Raw genomic sequence first — 20252 nt, forward strand, 5'->3', positions numbered from 1 at the left:
GCGCCCCAGCCTCGCGGCAGACGGTGGAGCCTCCTTCACCAACCACACCCCACACGAGCCACTGATGGGACCGGCCCACCAGCTACACCTGCGCCCCAGCCTCGCGGCAGACAGTGGAGCCTCCTTCACCAACCACACCCCACACGAGCCACTGAAGGGACCGGCCCCCCAGCCTCGCGGCAGACGGTGGAGCCTCCTTCACCAACCACACCCCACACGAGCCACTGAAGGGACTGGCCCCCCAGCCTCGCGGCAGACGGTGGAGCCTCCTTCACCAATCACACCCCACACGAGCCACTGAAGGGACCAGCCCCCAAGCTTACACGCGCGCCCAACCTCACGGCAGACGGTGGGCCTCCTCACCCAACCACACCCACACGAGCCATGAAGGGACTGGCCCCCAGCTACACTCACGGCAGACGGTGGAGCCTCCTTCACCAACCACACCCCACACGAGCCACTGAAGGGACGGCCCCCAGCTACACACCGTGCCCCAACCTCGTGGCAGGACGGTGGAGCCTCCTTCACCAACCACACCCCAACACGAGCTACGGAGGGACCGCCCCCCAGCTACACCTGCGCCCCAGCCTCGCGGCAGACGGTGGAGCCTCCTTCACAACCCACCCCACACGAGCCACTGATGGGACCGGCCCCCCAGCTACACCCGCGCCCCAGCCTCGCGGCAGACGGTGGAGCCTCCTTCACCAACCACACCCCACACGAGCCACTGAAGGGACCGGCCCCCCAGCTACACCCGCGCCCCAGCCTCGCGGCAGACGGTGGAGCCTCCTTCACCAACCACACCCCACACGAGCCACTGAAGGGACCGGCCCCCCAGCTACACCCGCGCCCCAGCCTCGCGGCAGACGGTGGAGCCTCCTTCACCAACCACACCCCACACGAGCCACTGAAGGGACCGGCCCCCCAGCTACACCCGCGCCCCAGCCTCGTGGCAGACGGTGGAGCCTCCTTCACCAACCACACCCCACACGAGCCACTGAAGGGACCGGCCCCCCAGCTACACCCGCGCTCCAGCCTCGCGGCAGACGGTGGAGCCTCCTTCACCAACCACACCCCACACGAGCCACTGAAGGGACCGGCCCCCCAGCTACACCCGCGCCCCAGCCTCGCGGCAGACGGTGGAGCCTCCTTCACCAACCACACCCACACGAGCCACGCGGCTCCCGGCCACAGATGACTGCCCTGGGAAGCTGGGACGCCCTGACTCAAGCTCTCCCCGGAGGAGGGCTAGACTCAAGACCCGCTGGGGCAGAGGGCGCCCCAACGCTCCCTCAGGGTCACCGCTCGGCGGGTGACGAGGATCCTGGAGAAGGCGAGCGCACCCCGCCTCCCGCAGGGCGACCGGGAGCTCAGCAGGCGGTGTTCTGAATGCAGACACTGTCAGTCACAGGGGGTGACAAACAGGCTCCTGAGAGGAGACCCTTCAGGAAAAGGGAGGGACTCTCAAGAGCGAACCCCAGAGGCATGGAGCCGTCACCGTCAGGAACCTGCCCTGGGCCGGGCAGACCTCTGGTAAGGGCAGGAAGAAAGCTCCCACAGGAGTCAATCCATAGAGACGCAGGTTTTCTAAAATCAGTGAGGCCACTGAGCTCTTCTCCCCCAACACCTGAAGTTCACCACTAAACACAGGCGCCGAACCCAGTGGGACTCCTTTAAAACCATCCTTCCAGCTCTTTCAGGACGAGGAGCGCGGGGCTCCTGAGCCTGACGACGTGCACGCAGGCCGCTTACTTGCGGGCGTCCCTGACGTCCTCGTGGCTGACTGCGTGCAGCGCCCCCGGGTGCAGCCGGTCCAGCCGCAGGGACCGCGGCGAGGCGGGGGGCGAGGTTTCACATTTGATGGTGGTCTTGTCATCTCGTACCTCTTCCCGGGAAGCTGGCAGCTGAGGGAGTGAGGTAAGTGTAAAATTGGTAACAATGGACTATGTCGAAAAAGGCAATCACACAGGCTTTAACATTATAACCAGAAACTTATTTGAAAATCTATTAGATATGCTTTCTGCCAAGTACAAAAGAAATCCTTGTGCTGGCTTAATGCCATCTTAAAGGACTGTCTTATTCAAGAAAAGTGGGGCCATGGGGCAGCGGGAGCCCCCAACCGAGGGCAGAGACGGAGGCAAGCCTCCCTGGAATCCAGCGAGCGGACGGCTCCGCGGGGCAGGACAGCAGAGCCACGCTGGCACCACGAGCCCCGCACGGCATGAACTGCCCGGATAAAGAGGACCATGCTCATCACCAGATAAGGCTCAGATGGACCAAGAGCAAGAGTGAGAAACCTCTCAGCAGAGCCGTCCAGACCTTTCCGTTTGAAGGAGAAAAGGACACAGCTTGTACCACCACCCGAGATCATTCTTAGTGAGGCCGCAGGTTACCGGAGCCCATGACAACAAGCGAAACACAAACAGAAAAGGACCCGAACCCCTCCATGCGAACACCAACGTGTCTGGCTTGTGTTTCCCGGTAACATACGGACTGCGGGCTACACACTGCAGAGCTGACACCCAGTTCGAGTGTAATTTGCTCACCGTGGTTTATATAAAGCACCCCTAGGTCTTCACCAAGAGATGATCTCGTATCATCTAGAGGGTGGGATGGGGAGGGAGACGGGAGGGAGGTTCAGAATGGAGGGGATATATGTGTACCTTATGGCTGATTCATGTTGAGGTTTGACAGAAAAGAACAAAATGCTATAAAGCAATTATCCTTCAATTAAAAAATAAACTAATTAAAAAAAAATGCTCTCTCCTGGAGTCCCAGCTTTTCCGCTGGTCCTGGGTGTGAGGACAGGAAAGATGGTGGTAGCAACAGTGTGGGGAACAGATTAACCCCTTCAGGGTCCAGACAGGTCTCACTTATAAATCTGGGTGTATGGTTAAGCCAGGGGAGGTTTTATGAAACAATCATGGCAAGCATATTTATAAACAACAAGTGCGTTGTTTTGAGCAACTGACCTGTGCCTTTTTAACAGTATTCCGTAAAGAATACCGATCCACTGCAGCCCCACCACAGCTTGGGGACCACAGAGGGACTTAGTGCAAAACCCCGCTGAACTCATTTAACAGTGGCACCCTCCCCTGACCTCTAGCGACGACCCTCAGACAACAGAAGGCTACAAAGGCTAGAAACCATCAGCGTGGAACTGAACAGGGATCAGTCTCAAATTCAAGTTAGAATAACATTTATAAAAACCAGAAAACAACACAGAACAGAGCGGGGAGGTGCCACACCGGGGCTGACTGTGGACTCAGGGAGACAAACACCTGCCTCAGAGTCAGGACCACGGCCAGTGCCCCCCCTTTCCCCCCCCGCCTCCTGAGTAAGGCCCCTGGGTCCCCAGCCCGGCCGCCCGCCCCCAGGAGGGAAGCCCACCCCCCTGGCGCCCACGTGACTAGGACGGGCAGGACCGTGTCCTCACTTAACAGGAGGGCAGAGCAGGCCACAGAGCGGGTGAGCGGCACACCCAGGCCACCAGCCCCAGGCTGACGGCGCTGCTCTGCTGCGCCCAGCAGAGGGGCTCCCGGCCACTGAGCTGCCTGAACCGGAGCGCGGCTGCCCGAGTCCTGCGGGAAGGCCCAGGAGTGCTCGGTCAGCGGGCTGGGAGCGGGAGAGGGACGAGGACGGCCAGCCCTCGGGGCACTGGACTCCAACGCCAGGGGCCCACGCAAGTGACCCGAGGGCTGGCCCTGAGGTCCCTCCTGGGGCCCCTCCATCAGGGGTGCCGTGAGGGACACGAGGGCCTCTGGAGGAAAGCGGGCTGGACGGCTCCACGGTTCAGTGTCCAGGCTCTGATCAGACCAGTCCGCACCGCACTGCTGGGTGTGCGAGCCTGGGCATGGGGCCCGGCCCCTCTCAGCCTCAGTGTCCACCTCTGCTGAGTGGGGAGGACAGCAGCCTGGACCCCACCTGGGTGTCCGCCGGATGAGATGAGACTTGGGACACACTCGACACGGTGCCTGGCAGGCAGAGTCTCCTGCACACTGCTTCCCCCGTCATTAGACGGGCTTCCCCCAAATCTAACATCTATGGCTCTGACTCAGTCATTTCTTTTAAAAAAACACTAAGCGGAAATTCCATGGTGGTCCAGAGGTTAGGACTTGGCACTTTCACTGCCAGGACACCAGTCTGATCCCTGGCTGGGGAGCTAAGATCCCATAAACTGTGCAGCATGGCCAAAAAAAATAAGTAAAAATAACAAATAATACTATGTCTATTATAAATAAGCATGAGATGATTAGAAGGCAAACAAGTGGGAGAAAGGCCAACCGTTACAATTGTCCCAATGAATGACCTATTTCTAACAGAACCATCAGCATATTTTAAGTGGTAGGTGAGTTTTATCACTTCCATTAAAATGTCAATTATTCACCAGTACATAACCACAGAGTGTTCATTCACGTAAAACAATAAGGACTCTAATACTTCACAGAGAAACAAAGGCATGCTAAATTACTAAATATTTTACCTTTCTACGATGTTTCCTTAAATCACTAGGCTGATAGATGCATGCAAAGAAATGAAGAGAAACCAGATTTATTGCGACTTTGCAGCTAAAAATTCAAGAATCAGTATAGGCAAATACAGTAAAGCAAAAATGACAGCAAACATATAAGTGAGATTAAGATTTAGAGAATGTGTACCTGGAAACAGAACATTTTTTTGACTTCGAAAGTTAAATAAGCTATTCAAGATTTACTAGAGAAGCACTATAAATTATTACTCAGGAAGATACAATTCTATTACAACATCATGATTTATTAAAGCAGAGCATTCTGTACAACAAAGGGCCTTAACAGCTGTCTGTTCTCAGCCAAACTTCTCTATAACTTATTTCTCTTAATAAAAAACATGTTATACTTTAAAATAGTAATTTAACTGATGAGGAAGTTACCATAATACCTATTTTAACACTGAACAAATCTAACCACCTATTGGACATTAATGTAAAATCTTTACCTAGAATTTGATTTAAAACTTCTCAAAATATATTTATTAAAGCAGGTACCCTGTAAAAATATGTAAGAATGAAAGCTAGCAATAATAGCAGGTGGAGTCTTTACCTATTATGAACCATAGAAGATACTTTGTAAAAGAGTCTAGTAGAGACATTAACTGTGCAAAAGCTGATGAGATTTACAGGCTTAAATCCAAGCACCAACACAGAAAGGATATTGTGTCAAAAGTCCATTAATTCTACACTTAGAGGATCATTTCTTTATGTAAGGATCATCTCATTTATGAGATACACGTGTTATGTAGTATACGATCCATCTATATTACGCTTGTAACTGTATAGTGATACACTAATTAAAACTTACTGCCATGGAGGAAAAACACCGTTTAATGAGACATGAAGACAAAGTAGAAACCCCACCAAGGGGACACACGCTGTGGACCTCAGCACTGCTGTGACCAGAGCAAGTGGGGTGGACGGGGGAGGGGAGATGGATGGGGAAACTACAGACTCGGGGGAGGGTGGGAGGCTGGGGTCTGGGCTGAGGACGACTCAACAGACAGTGGGATGAGACAGGAAATCAAAACCAATGATGAAAGCAGACACGCTGTCAGAGAACTCCACAACAAGGAAAACACACACAGAACTGTTCTTTTACAAATACTCGGCAAGAAACCAAGCATGAAACCACAGCGAAACCGTCAAAGAATTTTAAATATCAACTCATTAGCCAATGATGAAAATTATAAACAGTGTCAAAAGACCACAAAATGGACTAGTTACCACTTCACATGCCGCTAAAATGATTCACAGTTAATTTAATTATATGCTGGCTAACAATGCAGCTAAAATGAAATGGGTGGTAACAGAAAAAAGTGGTAATACAAGTGCAGGTACAAAGCAGAGGGTTGTAAACATGATTTCATGGGGTAAACATCAACGCACTCAGAAAACCTAAGCTAAACACACAAGAAAGCTGGAACAAGCGCTTTAGAGCCGCACACTGTCACCAGAAGCCCTAGGTCATCATCTCCTTTTTAGACTCGGAAGAGCGAGGAAGCCTGACTTCCTCCCTGGGGCCCTGGGGCACCAGGCACTAACCTGGTTTCACACGCAGAGCTGGCCCAAGCACGCGGTGAGGTTCATTCATCAGCAAGCGGGCCAGTTTAGACTTTTGATTTTGTTCCCACCGCACGCCCTGCACCCTGCAGCCAGGCATCCCCAGTGTAAAATGTGCTGCGCGGTTTTCACACGCCATGAGAGCTGCCTATGGTTACTTTCACGAAACTATTCCCTGAGAACAGAAACTCCCCTGCAGCTGCTGTGGCCAGCACAGGCCAGGCCCAGCGTTACAGAGGCCGGCTCTGGCTGAGTTCATGACAACGTGCTAAGCTGGTGGTCCAAATATCAAGACTAATTTGTCGCTGTGCAATTGTGGAATGATTAAAGACTAGCCGATTTTAAGAATCTTAGACCTCTAAGCATAGCAAATGTACCTGATTTTCTTCTGGGTAAAAAGAGAAAAAAAAAAAAACAAAAAAAACCACAAACCAGTGTGCTGGGGGAGGGACACGGCAGGGAGGAGGCAGACACGTACCAGAGTCATGATGCCCAGCCGGTCTACTTCCCGCGCCGGGCTGTGCGGCATCCTCCGGGGTGTGGACCGCCCGCTGCTGGGCGGGGAGGAGCCGGCGAGCGAGGAGGCGGGATGCGGGGGGATGGAGCTCATGGATCTGAAACGACCAAGGCTGTCTAAGCTCCCGCTGCCCACCCTGCTCTCGATCTCCTCCGCCCGCTGCTCAGTGTTCTCCTTCTCTTCCTGGATCAGCCTAAAACAGAATAAAACCTGTCACCTGCCTTTGTCAGCAGAGGAACGTGTCTGGACAACAAATTTGGGCTTGCATTCTGTGTCATGATTAGCAAATTCCAGGAGCAGTTGCTCAATTAACATCTCAGCAAAAGGTTTGACTTTCCCTCTTTTGAATATTCTCAAACTTAGAATAACTTATCACTGAGTCTTACAAAGTGGCCCCGATCATTCACACTTGATTTCACTTCTTTACCCTAACATTCTGATGGGGCCGGCGCAGCAAGTATCCCTGTGAGGGGATATCTGAGGTTGACAACCTTCACCTTCCCTGCTCTCAGGGCAGAAAGGCACGCCAGTGCCTCAAGTCTTTTCCACCGGGAATCGGGAACTCTGCACAGTCAAAACAGCCATTCACGAACAAGCTGGAGTTCCTAAACACAAGTCTCCAGACCAGATGAAGGGCTGAGTTGATCTTTTTTTTTTAAGGTTGTATCTGAACAAACGCATCACTTGATGAGGTTCTCCACCAGCTTCATGTGAGTTTCTGGATTCATGTCAATTGTGCTACATTAATCTATAGCTCACGGTTACTGCTCTTCTCCCCTAATGTGTAGTGGAAGATTTTATATAGCAGTTTAAATACTTGATTATGCAAATAATTTTCATATTAAAATACAAAATTCTTACAGGTCGTCACCTCTCCAGTTTCACTTCTACTTGTACATCCTGAAAGTTTTTCACTGTTGATAACAAGTTGATGGACAGAATTTACCACTTCCATCAAGTCAACTTGTTGCATAAGGAAAAATCACTTTTACCTGACAACATGCGGTAAAAATAAAAATATTAATATATAACCGTTCCCTAGTTCCTGTGGGGACAGGGAAGACACCTCTCTGAGCCTGTCTGTGCTCGAACACGGCCCACGAGCAGTCCGTCTACAGCGTCAGAAGTGCAGGCAGCACCACCTGCGTTTGCTGGCTGTGCCGCTCACCCCTGCCGTCCCCCTGAGCCCCCGCGCTCGGCCAACAGGAACGGGCACCTCGGCCTGGGCTGACGTGACGAGAACAATCTGAGCAGCAGCCCTGCCGGGTCCTGCTCAGGGTCACTGGCCCGCGCCCACTCTGGACGTGGACCCGGGACAGGGGCACGGTTGTGCGGGTGTGGCCCAGGCAGGCCTCAGGGCCCCCGGCCACCCAGCTGCACCCAGACCCAAGGCCCCCTGCTCACCACCAGGCGGGCCTTCAGATTCTATCCGGCTTTGTAAACTGTTACAACTGCCAAGACAGTGTCTAAAGAAAACATCTTAAATATACTGATGAGATGAGAAAAACTCAAACACACGTCCTTGCACCACTGTCCTACAGCAAGCTAATTTTCACGCTGTGTGAACTTAAAAAAGAAAACGCAAATCTGAGTGGGAATCTGCCAACCCCAAAACCTCAGCGTTTCTGTCCAGGTGGCTTTTCACACTGGGACGTGGGAGGTTCCGAGGGACACACGAGGGTGAACCCTCGGTGCTGGCGGGCGCACGGGCCGCAGGGGATACCGCCTCGGCATCTCGCCCACCTTGGGGTTCAGAGCTGGGAGGGACACCCCATGGCCCCCCACACGGAGTGCAGCCACCACACTGGACAGAGCGCCCTGGAGGACTGAACTCTATCATCAAGGGCGAGCTCGGAACTGAAAATTTTGAACTGAAAATTCCTGAAGCAGACCCGCAATCAGTTTTCTTCCTGTGGATGCTCAGACTTCTCTGAAGACAAGACAGCTCCGCAGAGGAGCCAAGTCTCCGGGGCGCTGGGCTCGGGCGCACCCACCGGATCTCTTTGTTGATGGCGTCCAGCTGCTCCTGGAGCATCATGGCCAGAGTCTGGGCATCGGCCTGCCCACTGGGGGATAGCAGAGCGGCCGAGCTGAAGGGCGTGGCCCCGTCGCCCTCGCCGTCAGACACGTCCACGTCGCTCTCGAACGCCTGGGCCACGTTGGCCAGCACACTGGCCTGCTGTGCTCGCTCCCAGTCCTGCTCATTCAGCGTCTGCACCTGGGCACGAGAGGACCGCGGCTCGTCAGCAACATTCAGGGCGACTCACGGGGATCAGGAACAGAGCACAAGTTTACATGGAAGCCCTGACTATGGATAAACAGGCCATGCTTATGAGACACTGCCATCTCTTAAGCAAGCAGTACTGAAGAAATGGGAGGAGGAGAAGCCAGCTCTCATATGGCCTGGTTACATTCAGGTCTTAGTGTGGACGGGAGGCAACCAATCCTATGAGGTTATTCACAATAGAGGGCTGATGGAGTCAGAGACAAAAACCGAAAATTAAAAACTACATCCGTGCCACCACCAGCCGGGCTGAAGGAAAAGTAAGAAAAGAAAATCCTTCAGCTCCGCAGCCGCTGGGTCCACCTCTGCGGTCATCACTTGTACTAGTTCCCCGAGAAGCACAGTCCTCAAGGGTTCCCAACTCTCCATTTTCCGGGCTGAACACATGTAGACAGGGGCGAGCGGGGGCAGCCAGGGGATGGGACGGCCAGCTCCCCGCACTTTCCTCCCGGGTCGCAGGCACTCGGGCTGTCCTGGGGGCTGGCCCCTCACGCCGCAAGGCAGCTCTGTCATCAGAGACGCACAGGAGAGTGCCTGCTGGGGCCGTGCCGCCTGCCCGCTCACACCCTTCTCTGCCTACGGGTTCACCCCCATCAGCTCGGGTAGCACGTCCTCTCCCTTCTCCGGCCTTAAAATCGCACCACGGGAACCAGCAGATTCCTCCTCCAGGGCTCCCTGCACCGCCCACTGTAGCCTCTGAGAGCTCCCTGGGAGTGGCCTCTACTGTACCCCTCCCGCCTGGTCTCTGCAAGCAGGCGGTGTGCCCACCCTGCAGAGCAGCTCCCCGGGGGCTCCGAGGATCCCGTGTTACCAAGCCCCCTCCCCACCCCCCGTGTCTCTCCCCCGGCTCCAGGCCCCGCCCTCCCTGGGGCTCTGCCTCAGTCCCTTGCGCCCCTTCTCAAGCTCGGAACGTGGGGCGCCCCCCGGCTCTACCCTTGGATCCCATCTCTCTCCATGGGCACCTGCCTGGTGACTTTATCTTGCTCGTGCCTTTAAACACCATCTGTATGCCCACGACCCCAGTCCACCTTGAGCTGAGTGAGTCCTCTCCTGGACCCAGGCCGGAACACTCAGCTGCTGACCTGACACGTCCCCTGGACAGGCCCGTCCACCTCCACAGGGCCCTCCTCACTGCAGGAAACACGCTCCGGCCTCGAGCTGCTGAGCCCTGAGCCCGGGTCCTCCCTGATGCAGCCCCCTCTCCCTCGTCCCCGCTGGCTGACACGACCCTTGATCTATCTCCGAGTGGCTACTTCTCTTCCCGCCTCCGGGCCTCTGGTTCAAGGTCACCCTCCCGGGGTCACCTCGCTGACCACCCTGCTCACACACGACCATCCCCTCCTCCTCAGACAACGGGCACTCTGGTCTCCTCTCCCTGCTCATTACTGTCCAGCAGGCTGCGCGGGTTTAAAAACATGTCCACAAGTTCTTCCATCCTCCTCCCTTCAAGAGGCAGAGGGGGCAACTCCTGCTCAGCTCCTGAGCGAGGCAGGACTTCGCAGCTCACTCCTGCAACAGAAGTGAAGGTGTGCGGCTTCCGGGACTGGGGCGCAAAAGGGCCCGGGCTCCTCCCTGCGCTCTCGCTCTCAGGGGGCATTCAGAGGAGGGCCAGGCCACGCAGAGGCCCCCGCCAGCCAGGTGAGTCTGCGAGCCTGCCATCCAGCCCTGGGGGCCCTCCCACATCTGCCCCCTCAGGAGGCCCTGACTCGGCTACAACGCACAGAAAGTGTGGACCGTGACCTGCTCCCCGCGACGTCACTGAGCTTTGCGGTGAATCGTTACGTAGCAGTGGATCAAGAACACACACGGTTTTTAAGTCACTGCTGGGGTCCTAGTTCTGACGATGTCTGGCCTAAACTAGCTGCCCACTGAACGTGGAAGCTCAAAACACAGAGACATATGTGGATCCATTTACTCACACAATGATCTCAAAACTGTGCTAGCTAGCACTGTGCTGGGCCTCACAGTGAGCCATAAGTTATCAAAATTGGTTCCTTAAAAAAAAAAAAAAAATGCCTTAAAAGTAAACTCTCAGCCAGAAAAAGGAAAATGGGAAGACGTAAAGCGATCTACCAACACTTGGTTCCAAACCCCCGTCAGGCCCCCAGTGTGAGGGGCAGGGCCTCTCAAGGTGCCCCCCAGGGATGGGCAGGGGGTGGGGGGGGCCTCGCCTTGGACGGCTCGTCGCGCAGCGCTGCCAGCCGGCCTTTCTGGGGGCGCCGCAGGACCGCCGCGCCACCGAAGGAGTCTGCCGGCCCGTCGGCCACAGGGAACCGGAAGTCCGGGACGCTGCCCAGGTGCGGTCGGCTGGAACACACAGGAAAGAAGAGCGCTGTCAGGAGGAGAGAGAGCTCGCTCTGTCAGTCAAGCCAGAGCCTGTCCGTTGGAAAATCGGCACCTTCACAGAAAAGGGGCCCCGGGGCGGCCACTGCCCTCCTGGCTCCAACAGCAGCAGGCCGCCCGCTGCCCCGTGAACACTCAGGTCTCAGCGCCGCCAGCTGGGAAGCCCCCACATGTGGGGAAGGCAGTGCTGACACGAGGGTGTGGTCGGCTGCCCGGGGCTCGGGGCCCACCGTCCCCCCGGAGCCCGCCTCAGGTCCCGGGGCGGGCCTGCACCTGCTCCGCCGGTTCCTGGGCACCCGCACTCCCCTCCGGCCCGTGCCTGCTCTGCCTTCCACCTCCCGTGTGACGTCCGCAGACCACAAACACCCGTCTCCCTGGAACACCGTCTGTCCCGCTCTCAGCCCTTCTAACGGTGCCTCAGACAGCCCGCAGCACAAAGCCCTTGGACCCACAGCTCAGAGCTGAGCTGCGCGGTGTTTCCCAGGAGATGCAAGTCTGGAACCTCCCAGAGCCACACTTGTCTTCCCTCCTGTCTCGCCTCCCTCCTAATGGAACCACTCCTTTCTCTGCTCAACTTCTACCACAGCACACTTGGGAATCGGGTGGGAGCTCCGACACAGTCCCGCCTGGGACTGCGGACACTCGCGGGTCCTCTGAAGGCCACAAAGGCCTCCGGGTTGGGTCGCCCCCCACCATCACCTCCCAGTCCCCTCGCGGAGTGCAGCCTCTGTCTCTCTCCCCCTCCTCACCCAAGGCTCTTTCCTCCAGGAGGTCTCAGAGACAAGGTGACCAACTTCACTGGGAGGTCCTGCCAAATACGCCGAGCCCGCCCTGCCTCTGAGCCAGGTTTCAGCCCCCACTCCCTGCCCCCCGAGCCAGCCCGCCCTGCCCGCAAGCCCAGCCCCGAGGCTCCACCTTGCCACTGAGCCACTGACCCCTCAAGAGCAGCCTCCTGGAGACACCCCTCCCTCGCCCAGCCACTGCGGCCCCCTGTCTTCAGAGTGCAGCGGCCCCTCCTGCCCCGCGGCTGCCGCCTCTTCTCGGCTCTCTCTCTCACTGACACACAGGGGACTGGTGACTAGGCTTCTCCCTCTGAACCCCCAAGCACACCAGGCCTTCGGGTCCCAGCACCAGCGCCCGCCTCGTTACCCAAAGCCCCCAGAGCAGGAGGCTGTGTCCACCTCCTCTTCCTCCACCGTCTACACAGTCCTCCTCACACTCATCTCGTCCACCCCGGGAGCAGGGGGTCTCCCCCTCTAATAGCACCAGCCCCGCACCCTGGGGGAGCTCTGCGGGCAAGGCTGCCCATGTCCCCCCCCACCCCGTCCTACAGGGCACACGCGCCCCTTGACCTCCACCCACCGTGGTTTCGGACACAGGGCCAGTTTCTGGCTCTGCCTCTGTCTGCAATGATATCCCTTTTCTCTAGAAGAAGGCTGGGTGCGGGCCCTGGACCATGAGGATCCCCTAAATACACAAACGCAGAAATATGCGTGTGGGCTCCAAACTATCTCCTAAGTCAGGATTCAAGCAGGAGTCGATTTCCTACAGATGAATGTCACCAGTTAAGCACTTTAATAACCTTTGCTAAAGTTTAAATCTCACTTGTGACCATTTTCCATGAAACAGCCAAAGAAAAATCTAAATACTTAGTAAAAATTACTGTCCCTATAACAAGGAGTAAGAAAAAAAGGATGCTGAGTAATCTGCTGGCCTCATTCACAAGCTGGGTGATTCCTCCCATGGCAGCCAACTGCAAGTCATGTCTCAGTCTCCGTTCACGTAAAATGACTACAGGTCACTAACCTTTTGCGATTCTTAAGAAACACCAGTGTCACAGTCTGTCAGGCCCCTCAAATGAACACACCCAAATATCAGCTGGTCCGCCCCCCACTTCCAAACCTCCAACTCTGGTTTTGAGTTTTGTCAATACTGTGACCACCCCTCTCCCTGGCACCTAGTTCGACCCTAAGGAACGATGCTTGTCTCTTCCCTCTCGCTGGCCACGAAGCTACAGGCTCCTTGAGGTGCGACCGTGAGCGACTCCCAGTCACACTGTCCACAGAGCAGACAGGCCCTTGTCCCCCTCGGCAGCGCGGAGGGGAGGTGCCCGGGGGGCGCCCTACCCGTGGTGGAGGGGAGCCCCTCGCAGCCTTGTCTGCTCCAGTTCGGCTCTCAGGGTTTCCAGGTTTAGAATCAGCTGGTCCTACGAAACAGTAAATGACACAGTCTGAAACGCTTGCTTTCCGGATGTAAAATGACTTGCGCCAAAATGGGCCTAACAGCTTACATTACTAGTTATCAACTCTGAACACTTTAATTCTGAGAAAATTTCCTCTAAGAGTCCCATAGCAAACATAAACACTCAGAGCAATATTAAACTTATAAACCATAATGAATAAGAAGTTACATTTCAGCTGCAGAAAAGCTTCTGGAGGAAACATGGCAAGCCATCACCAGCGATGAAGTCTGCAGAGAGAAGCTGGACTTGGCCGGGGGTGGGGGGCGCCAGGACTCCCTCTGCTGCCCTCGCCCCTCATTGCTCTAAATGTCCCCACGGAGCTCACACTCACTCCTCTGCACCCCACGCCACCTCCTCACGGGGTAAAACAAGCCACATGGGCCAAGTTTCCGAGTCGCCCCACTCAGCCCGGCAGCTCTGGGCTGTGGCTGCGGCAGGCACTCGCCGCGTGTAGCCCCGGAGCGCGAGAGACAGGCCGGGGCAGAGCTCGATGTGGAAATCACACAGAAGATGTCAAGACTCACGGTGAAAAACAGAACATAAAGCAGCCCGTTCATTTCTAGGAAATTTTAGATCGTATAGCGGCTCATATTATCCTTCTGATGGACAGCACTGTCCACGTGAAAGGCACATGCTTTGTCTCAGCTTTCGGGTGAACCCAGAAAGGACTACTTGGAATTCTGAACCACACACAACGGCCACACACTCTAAATCCACCTATGATGCAAACACATTCAATGTTCAAAACCAGAAACGCTATACACGGTAGAGCAGTGGACGAGCCATAAAGAAGATGTAACTTAACTTCCGCTAAGCATCTGTAGTAACTGTAACAATGAACCCAGCTCAATACAGCTCTTGACAAATTTCTGAATGATTTAGAGATTTAAGTACCTTGTCGTTTTGCATTTCTTCTAATTGCTTTTTCGCATTTTCAACTTCCCGTAGGAGAGAATTCTGAAAAAGATACAAACAGTGCTTTAGGGTCAATTCTTACAGACACTGCGTGGACCGCGGGACGGCTACACTTCTGTCTGATAGTGTCAAGCACCTGGGGATGAGTGGCAGGCCTCGTGCCCAGCATGAGGTGCCTCTCCTCCTTTCCCGACTGATCTTCTAGATACAAGGAGGCTGGGTCCCTGGGGTAAGTGAAACTGCTTTAAACTTGTTTTCAGCTTGTGCAGTTCAGTGGTCACTCAGGAAATTGGCGCAGGTTTCACATGCCAAATTGAAACCCAAGACAAAACTACCCCCACCTCAGGGCCGGCCCGCAGGTCAGGGTGAAGTGAGGGGCCTGCCCTGTGTGGTCTCTAGTGGGTTTTGTGGGGGAAAAACGTGCTGCAAACTTGTAGTGACCACTGGTCTCTCTCGGACAAGCGTCGCCCAAGCGCCAACCTCCGGGAAGGTCCTGGGCCTCGTCTTTAGGGCACTGGTGTAGCTGGGACAGGCTTTCACCAAACCTGAACCAGCCTGCTGCCCACTGAGATGCTCTGATGGAGGTTCGCAGACATTTTCCAAAGCAAATGGAAAGAGAAGGCTGGAGGTGGAATATGAGAATGCTTACTTTCAGTTGATTCAGTCTTCTCCATCACAGCATATAAAAGCTACTGAACTAAACTCATTGACCGGTTGCATCGGGCCTCAGCTGCATCACACGGGGCCTCCTTTGCTGTGGCCGCCCCGCGGCATGCCAGCTCCCCAACCAGGGGTCGACCTGCATCCCTGAGCTTGCAGGGCAGGCTCTCAACCACCGTACCGCCAGGAAAGCCCCAGACATAAACTTCTAAGAAAGAAACGAAGGGTGACCTAGCAGAAAGGTGAGGGTGGGCCTAGCAGAAAGCCAGAGCACGGCGGCTGGCAACCTCAGGGCCAGTGGCGGATCCGGCTCACGGATGCTCTCTGCAAGGCTGCGGGCACACGGCTGTCTGTTCCTTTATACACTGCCCGTGGATGCTGTCACGCTTACTGAGTAGCGTGAAGGGCTGCTACTCAGCTATTCGTAACCAGTAAAGACCGTCACTGTGGGGCCCTTTATGGGAACAGTTTTCCAACTCCTGACCTGGAGGTCCCACCCCGCCGCCGACCCCCCGAGAAACTGGGCCAGGCTGGGCCGGGCCAAACGTGCCTCTCTGTAAAGCGGCCACGGGGCCAGCTCACCTTATCCTCCAGAGCAGCCATCCTCTCCTTCAGATGAAGCTGAAGCCTCTCGTTTGATTCGGACAGAAGCTTATCCACGGTATCTGATAAGCGTTTATTGTGTTCTTCATTCATTTTTTCTCTCTGCCTTGCCTAAAACAGGAAAAACAAAAACTCATCAATTTCAAGAGCAAGTACGGTCATTATTTTAAAAGCACCGGGGAGCAGCAACGTGAGCAGCCCGTGCCTTGGCTCCCGAGGTGGTCCCCTCCCACAGCCCCCCCTGGGGGGCGCTGGAGCACCAGCAGAGCAGACGGGCAGGTGCAGAGGGCGGCAGGGACTTCACTTGCCAAAGGTCACTCCCAACGCTTCTGTTTGGCAGAGCACCTGGGGGACCTTACTGTCACCAGCCACTGCCTGTCGGAGGGGCTCGGGGAGCAAGCAGATTTATACTCAGAAACAAGCAGACTTTAAAGGGGATCGGCTTACACACACATTGGTGGAGGAATTTCCCAGTATAAAAACAGAAGCTTGAGTCTGGATTAAGGGGGTAAAATGAATTCAATTTATAAAGCAAAAGGTGAGAAAATTCATTTTGGAAAAAAAGCCCGTGGAGACAGACTGTCCCATATTTTCTTTACACACTACATCACTTCACCTCTATGTGCTGACTGCTGCTGCTCAGTCAGTCGTGTCTGACTCTTTGTGACCCCGTGGACTGCAGCACGCCAGGCTTCCCTGTCCCTATCTCTCAGAGCTTGCTCAAACTCATGTCCATCGAGTCAGTGATGCCATCCACCCATCTCGTCCTCTGTTGCCCCTTCTCCTCCTGCCTTCAATCTTTCCCAGGATCAGGGTCTTTTCCAATGAGTCAGTTCTTCGCATCAGGCATTGGAAAAAGCATTGGCAAAGTATTGGAGCTTCAGCTTCAGCATCAGTCCTTCCAATGAATATTCAGGACTGATTTCCTTTAGGATTGATCGGTTTGATCTCCATGCAGTCCAGGGGACTCTCAAGAGTCAACACCTCAGTTCAAAAGCATCAATTCTTTGGTGCTCAGCGTTCTTTACGGTCCAACTCTCACATCCATACGTGACTACTGGAAAAACCATAGCTTTAACTAGGTGGACCTTTGAAGGCAAAGTAATGTCTCTGGCTTTTTAACATGCTGTCTAGGTTGGTCATAACTTTTCTTCCAATGATAATTCATATTCAGTTCAGCTCAGCTGCTCAGTCGTGTCTGACTATGCGACCCCATGGACTGCAGCATGCCAGGCTTCCCTGTCCATCACCAACTCCCAGAACTTGCTCAAACTCAGGCCCATTGAGTTGATGATGCCATCCAACCATCTCATCCTCTGTTATCCACTCTCTTCCTGCCTTCAATCTTTCCCAGCATCAGGGTCTTTTCCAATATGATAATTCATATTAAAAAACTAGAGACAATTACCTCAAGCAATTTTTAAATGTAAAAACAAAGTGGGCAAGTCTGTGTTTTATAAAATGAACATCATGGAGAAGGAAATGGCAACCCACTCCAGTATTCTTGCCTGGAAAAGTCCATGGACAGAGGAGCCTGGCGGGCTGCAGTCCATGAGGTTCCATGACTGAGCATGTGTGCACGAGGGTGGAGGGAGATGGGTTGGGAGCAATAAAGTGGTAGAACTAAAAAAAAAAAAAAAAAAAAGAACATCAATTTCATGGTTTAAAAAGCTGTTTTAGGACCTACTGTATTAAAAAAAAATGGAGAGAAGACAAAAGAATGATATATTTGAGATTGGCCCTGTGTTGGAAATTGCTGAAGCTAATTGATGGGTCATGGGTATTTATTATACTCCTTCCACTTTTGGGCATGTTTGAAGTTTTCCATCATAAAAAATTAAAAAACAGATTATTTTCTGTTAAAATAGAACCTTCTCCAGCAACACAATTCAAAAGCATCAGTTCTTCAGCATTCAGCCTTCCTTATGGTCCAACTCTCACGTTCATATGTGACTACTGGGAAAAAAACGATAGGTTTGACTATATGGACCTTTGTCTGCAAAGTGGTATCTCTACTTTTTAATATGCTGTCTAGGTTTGTCATAGCTTTCCAAAGAGCAAGCATTTTTTAATCTCATGGCTGTAGTCACTGTCTGCAGTGATTTTTGAGCCCAAGAAAATAAAACCTGTCACAGCTTCCACAACAAGGCATTGGCATTCACATATTTTTAAAACAAAAGTTTCCTTTGAATTGTCTTAGTCATAAACAGCATCCCTATCTCAACAGCCTCTGAGCAGCAGCTCTGAAAGTAAGGAAGCACGCCACTGATCAGGAGACGTTGAGCTCTCTGCCGAGGCGGGGAGGGCGCCTCACCGCGGGTCTCCTGATGGGAGTCAGAATCGCTGCCCCCGGGAGCCCACGTGTGACGCTCTGCAGTTCAGGCCCAAGAACACAGATGCGGTGGGGACAGTACTGACGCCTGAGGCTGGACCTGGGATCCCCCCTCCATTTCCTGGAGGGTCCACATCGACGTGTGACCAAGCCCTCCGGGAGACCTCTCTCAGGACTCGCTAATGCGAGCCTCCACCATCGCCCTTTCCTGATGCGCCTTCTGTCGCAGCACATCTGCGGTTCTCCTCCTGCCAGGGGCAGCCACCCCACACACACCGTGTCTGGACCAGCAGTCTGGCACGTGGGGCTCCAGCGCCTCCTCCAAGGCGAGCGGGCTGCAGGCCTGGGCGCCACGCCTTCAGCTTCACGGGCCCGGGCTGGCACCTCAGGCCTGTCTGAGGGGCACTCTAAGGCCCGCCTGGACCCCGAGCAGCTCCCTGGACTGGCCGCTCAGAGCCACAAGCAGCCTCCTCGGACGTGGGGAACCCCAGGCCCCTGCCCACCGCCTACGGGCGACCACCTCTGGCCCTGCTCCTGAGGAGGCGGGTGCCCAGACCAGCAGATGGGGCCACACACGCACACACTCGCCGGTAGACGGGGCGGCAGCCCAGACGCGTCCTCCCCGCCGGCACACGCACCCGCTGCAGCTCCTGGTTCTTCTCCTCCAGCTGGGCCTCCATCTGCCGCAGCCTCTCCTCGATGTTGCCGTGCCTCTCCTCCGCCTGTCGGCCAAGAACAGCGTCAGTCCCGCTCGCAGCGACCCCGTCCTGACGGCACGCGGGCTACGACATGTGGGCTGGGACAGCAGGGGTGGCAAGCGGGCCATGCTCTGTGCGGGCCACTGGCCCCGGGTTTGCGGGGGGCATGCCCGCACGCCCGCTCACGCAGCCTGAGGGGCTTCGCGTGTGACACGTGGGTGACGGAGGGTGCTGGTGACCGGCTCGTGAGAGGAGATGTGCTCCCCCCACCCCGGGCCCCACACCCGCGGCCGCTGCGCCCCCTCCTCGGACTGCGTGTGGCGAGCCAGCGCGGGCAGCAGGCAGCGGCAAGCGCGGGACGCGCGAGGCACACGTTCTACCTTCCTAAGCTGGGAGGTAAGTTCGAACAGTTTAGCCTCCTTAGTGGCAGAGCTTCCGGAAGACAAAAGGTCAGACTATAAGGCCGACCAGGGGCAGACAGCAGAGATGCAGGGGGAGAGAAGAAACCGGGCCTTGAGAGGGAGATCACAGGCAGACGGGTGCCCCCTGGCGGCTGTCAGTGACCCTGCCAAGCGGGGTGGGGGGGTCTGCGAGCGCCTGACACTGCCCGGACGCTCCCGACAGCCGCGCCAGCACAGACCCGGCCAGCCCCTCCGTGCCCAGCCAGTGCCCACCAGCAGCACGGGGCCACGCCTTTCCCTCCAGAAGGACGGGGTGGCCAGCTGGCAGTGCGGACAACGCCCCCAGCAGCTCCACGTCTCCAGGACACGGCCTCTCACCCACGGGCTCCTGAGGACAGTGAGCTGGGAGCGGGGCCCCGGGTCTGCTCGTGCCCCGCCATGACTTATTCAAAAGTGTATCAATAAAGACTTAAGAGTCTCCTAAATGAGAATGGGATTTTCCTAGATCTGAGAAGAACTATTCTACTAGGGCTTTGAGCTGCTGACTGACTGAACTCCTGAGCAGCAGTGACTCGGAGCTGAAGCGGCCTGGGGACACAGAACACGGACAAAACGGAGGGAATTAACGTAGGGATGACACAGAAGCACGGACTGTCCGACACGCAGGGAGCGCTCCCATCTCAGATGGGCAGCACGACCCCCGCACCCACGTGGACTGAGCAGCAGGGGAAGGGGCATGGTGGGATGGCACGGGAACAGGCCTTCCCCGCGGCTGCCCTTCGCGGACTCAGCGTGGCCAACCTCTGCGTGCACCCGCCCACCCCACCCCCCGCCACCAGGCCTGGCCCCTGCAGACCCAGAGCGGCGCCTGGGAGAGCGCGGCCACCCTCTGCGCCATCCCCCCCACCCCCGGACCCAGAGCAGCACCTTGGAGAGCGCGGCCACCCTCTGCGCCAGCTCAGCCTCCACCTCGGGCAGCGTCTCCGCCCTCCGCAGCGTCTGCTGCAGCTTCTGCTCCGCCAGCTCCAGGCGCTCCTGCAACTGGCGGTTTTTATCCTCCGTCTGCAAAGCGAGAGCAGAGCGTGGAAACGGCCGAGTTGCTGAGACAAAACCTAAATGCACGTGTCTACTGGATTAGTTCTGTTTCGGCAGCTGCGTCACGGTCA

The 20252-nt window shown here is 55.4% G+C and overlaps 1 protein-coding gene across 7 annotated transcripts in view; it reads right to left on the minus strand.

The window, feature by feature from the left end:
- PPFIA1 (PTPRF interacting protein alpha 1) overlaps window positions 1–20252 on the minus strand; it is a 78469-nt gene that overhangs the window by 20703 nt on the left and 37514 nt on the right. For 6 of the 7 annotated variants that reach the window (XM_043451403.1, XM_043451401.1, XM_043451405.1 and 3 more), the window contains exons 9-17: window positions 20014–20148; window positions 18626–18709; window positions 15635–15766; window positions 14372–14434; window positions 13362–13441; window positions 11064–11199; window positions 8603–8826; window positions 6570–6801; window positions 1753–1904 (exon numbers count right to left, since the gene is read on the minus strand). In XM_043451403.1, coding sequence (XP_043307338.1) covers window positions 1753–1904; window positions 6570–6801; window positions 8603–8826; window positions 11064–11199; window positions 13362–13441; window positions 14372–14434; window positions 15635–15766; window positions 18626–18709; window positions 20014–20148 — 1238 coding nt within the window. Of the gene's footprint in view, window positions 1–1752; window positions 1905–6569; window positions 6802–8602; window positions 8827–11063; window positions 11200–13361; window positions 13442–14371; window positions 14435–15634; window positions 15767–18625; window positions 18710–19065; window positions 19141–20013; window positions 20149–20252 lie in introns of all 7 variants that reach the window. The other variant, XM_043451406.1, reaches the window with a different exon arrangement.

The sequence above is a fragment of the Cervus canadensis genome, chromosome 29, assembly GCF_019320065.1.
Source record: "Cervus canadensis isolate Bull #8, Minnesota chromosome 29, ASM1932006v1, whole genome shotgun sequence".
In the NCBI taxonomy this organism is placed as follows: Eukaryota; Metazoa; Chordata; class Mammalia; order Artiodactyla; family Cervidae; genus Cervus; species Cervus canadensis.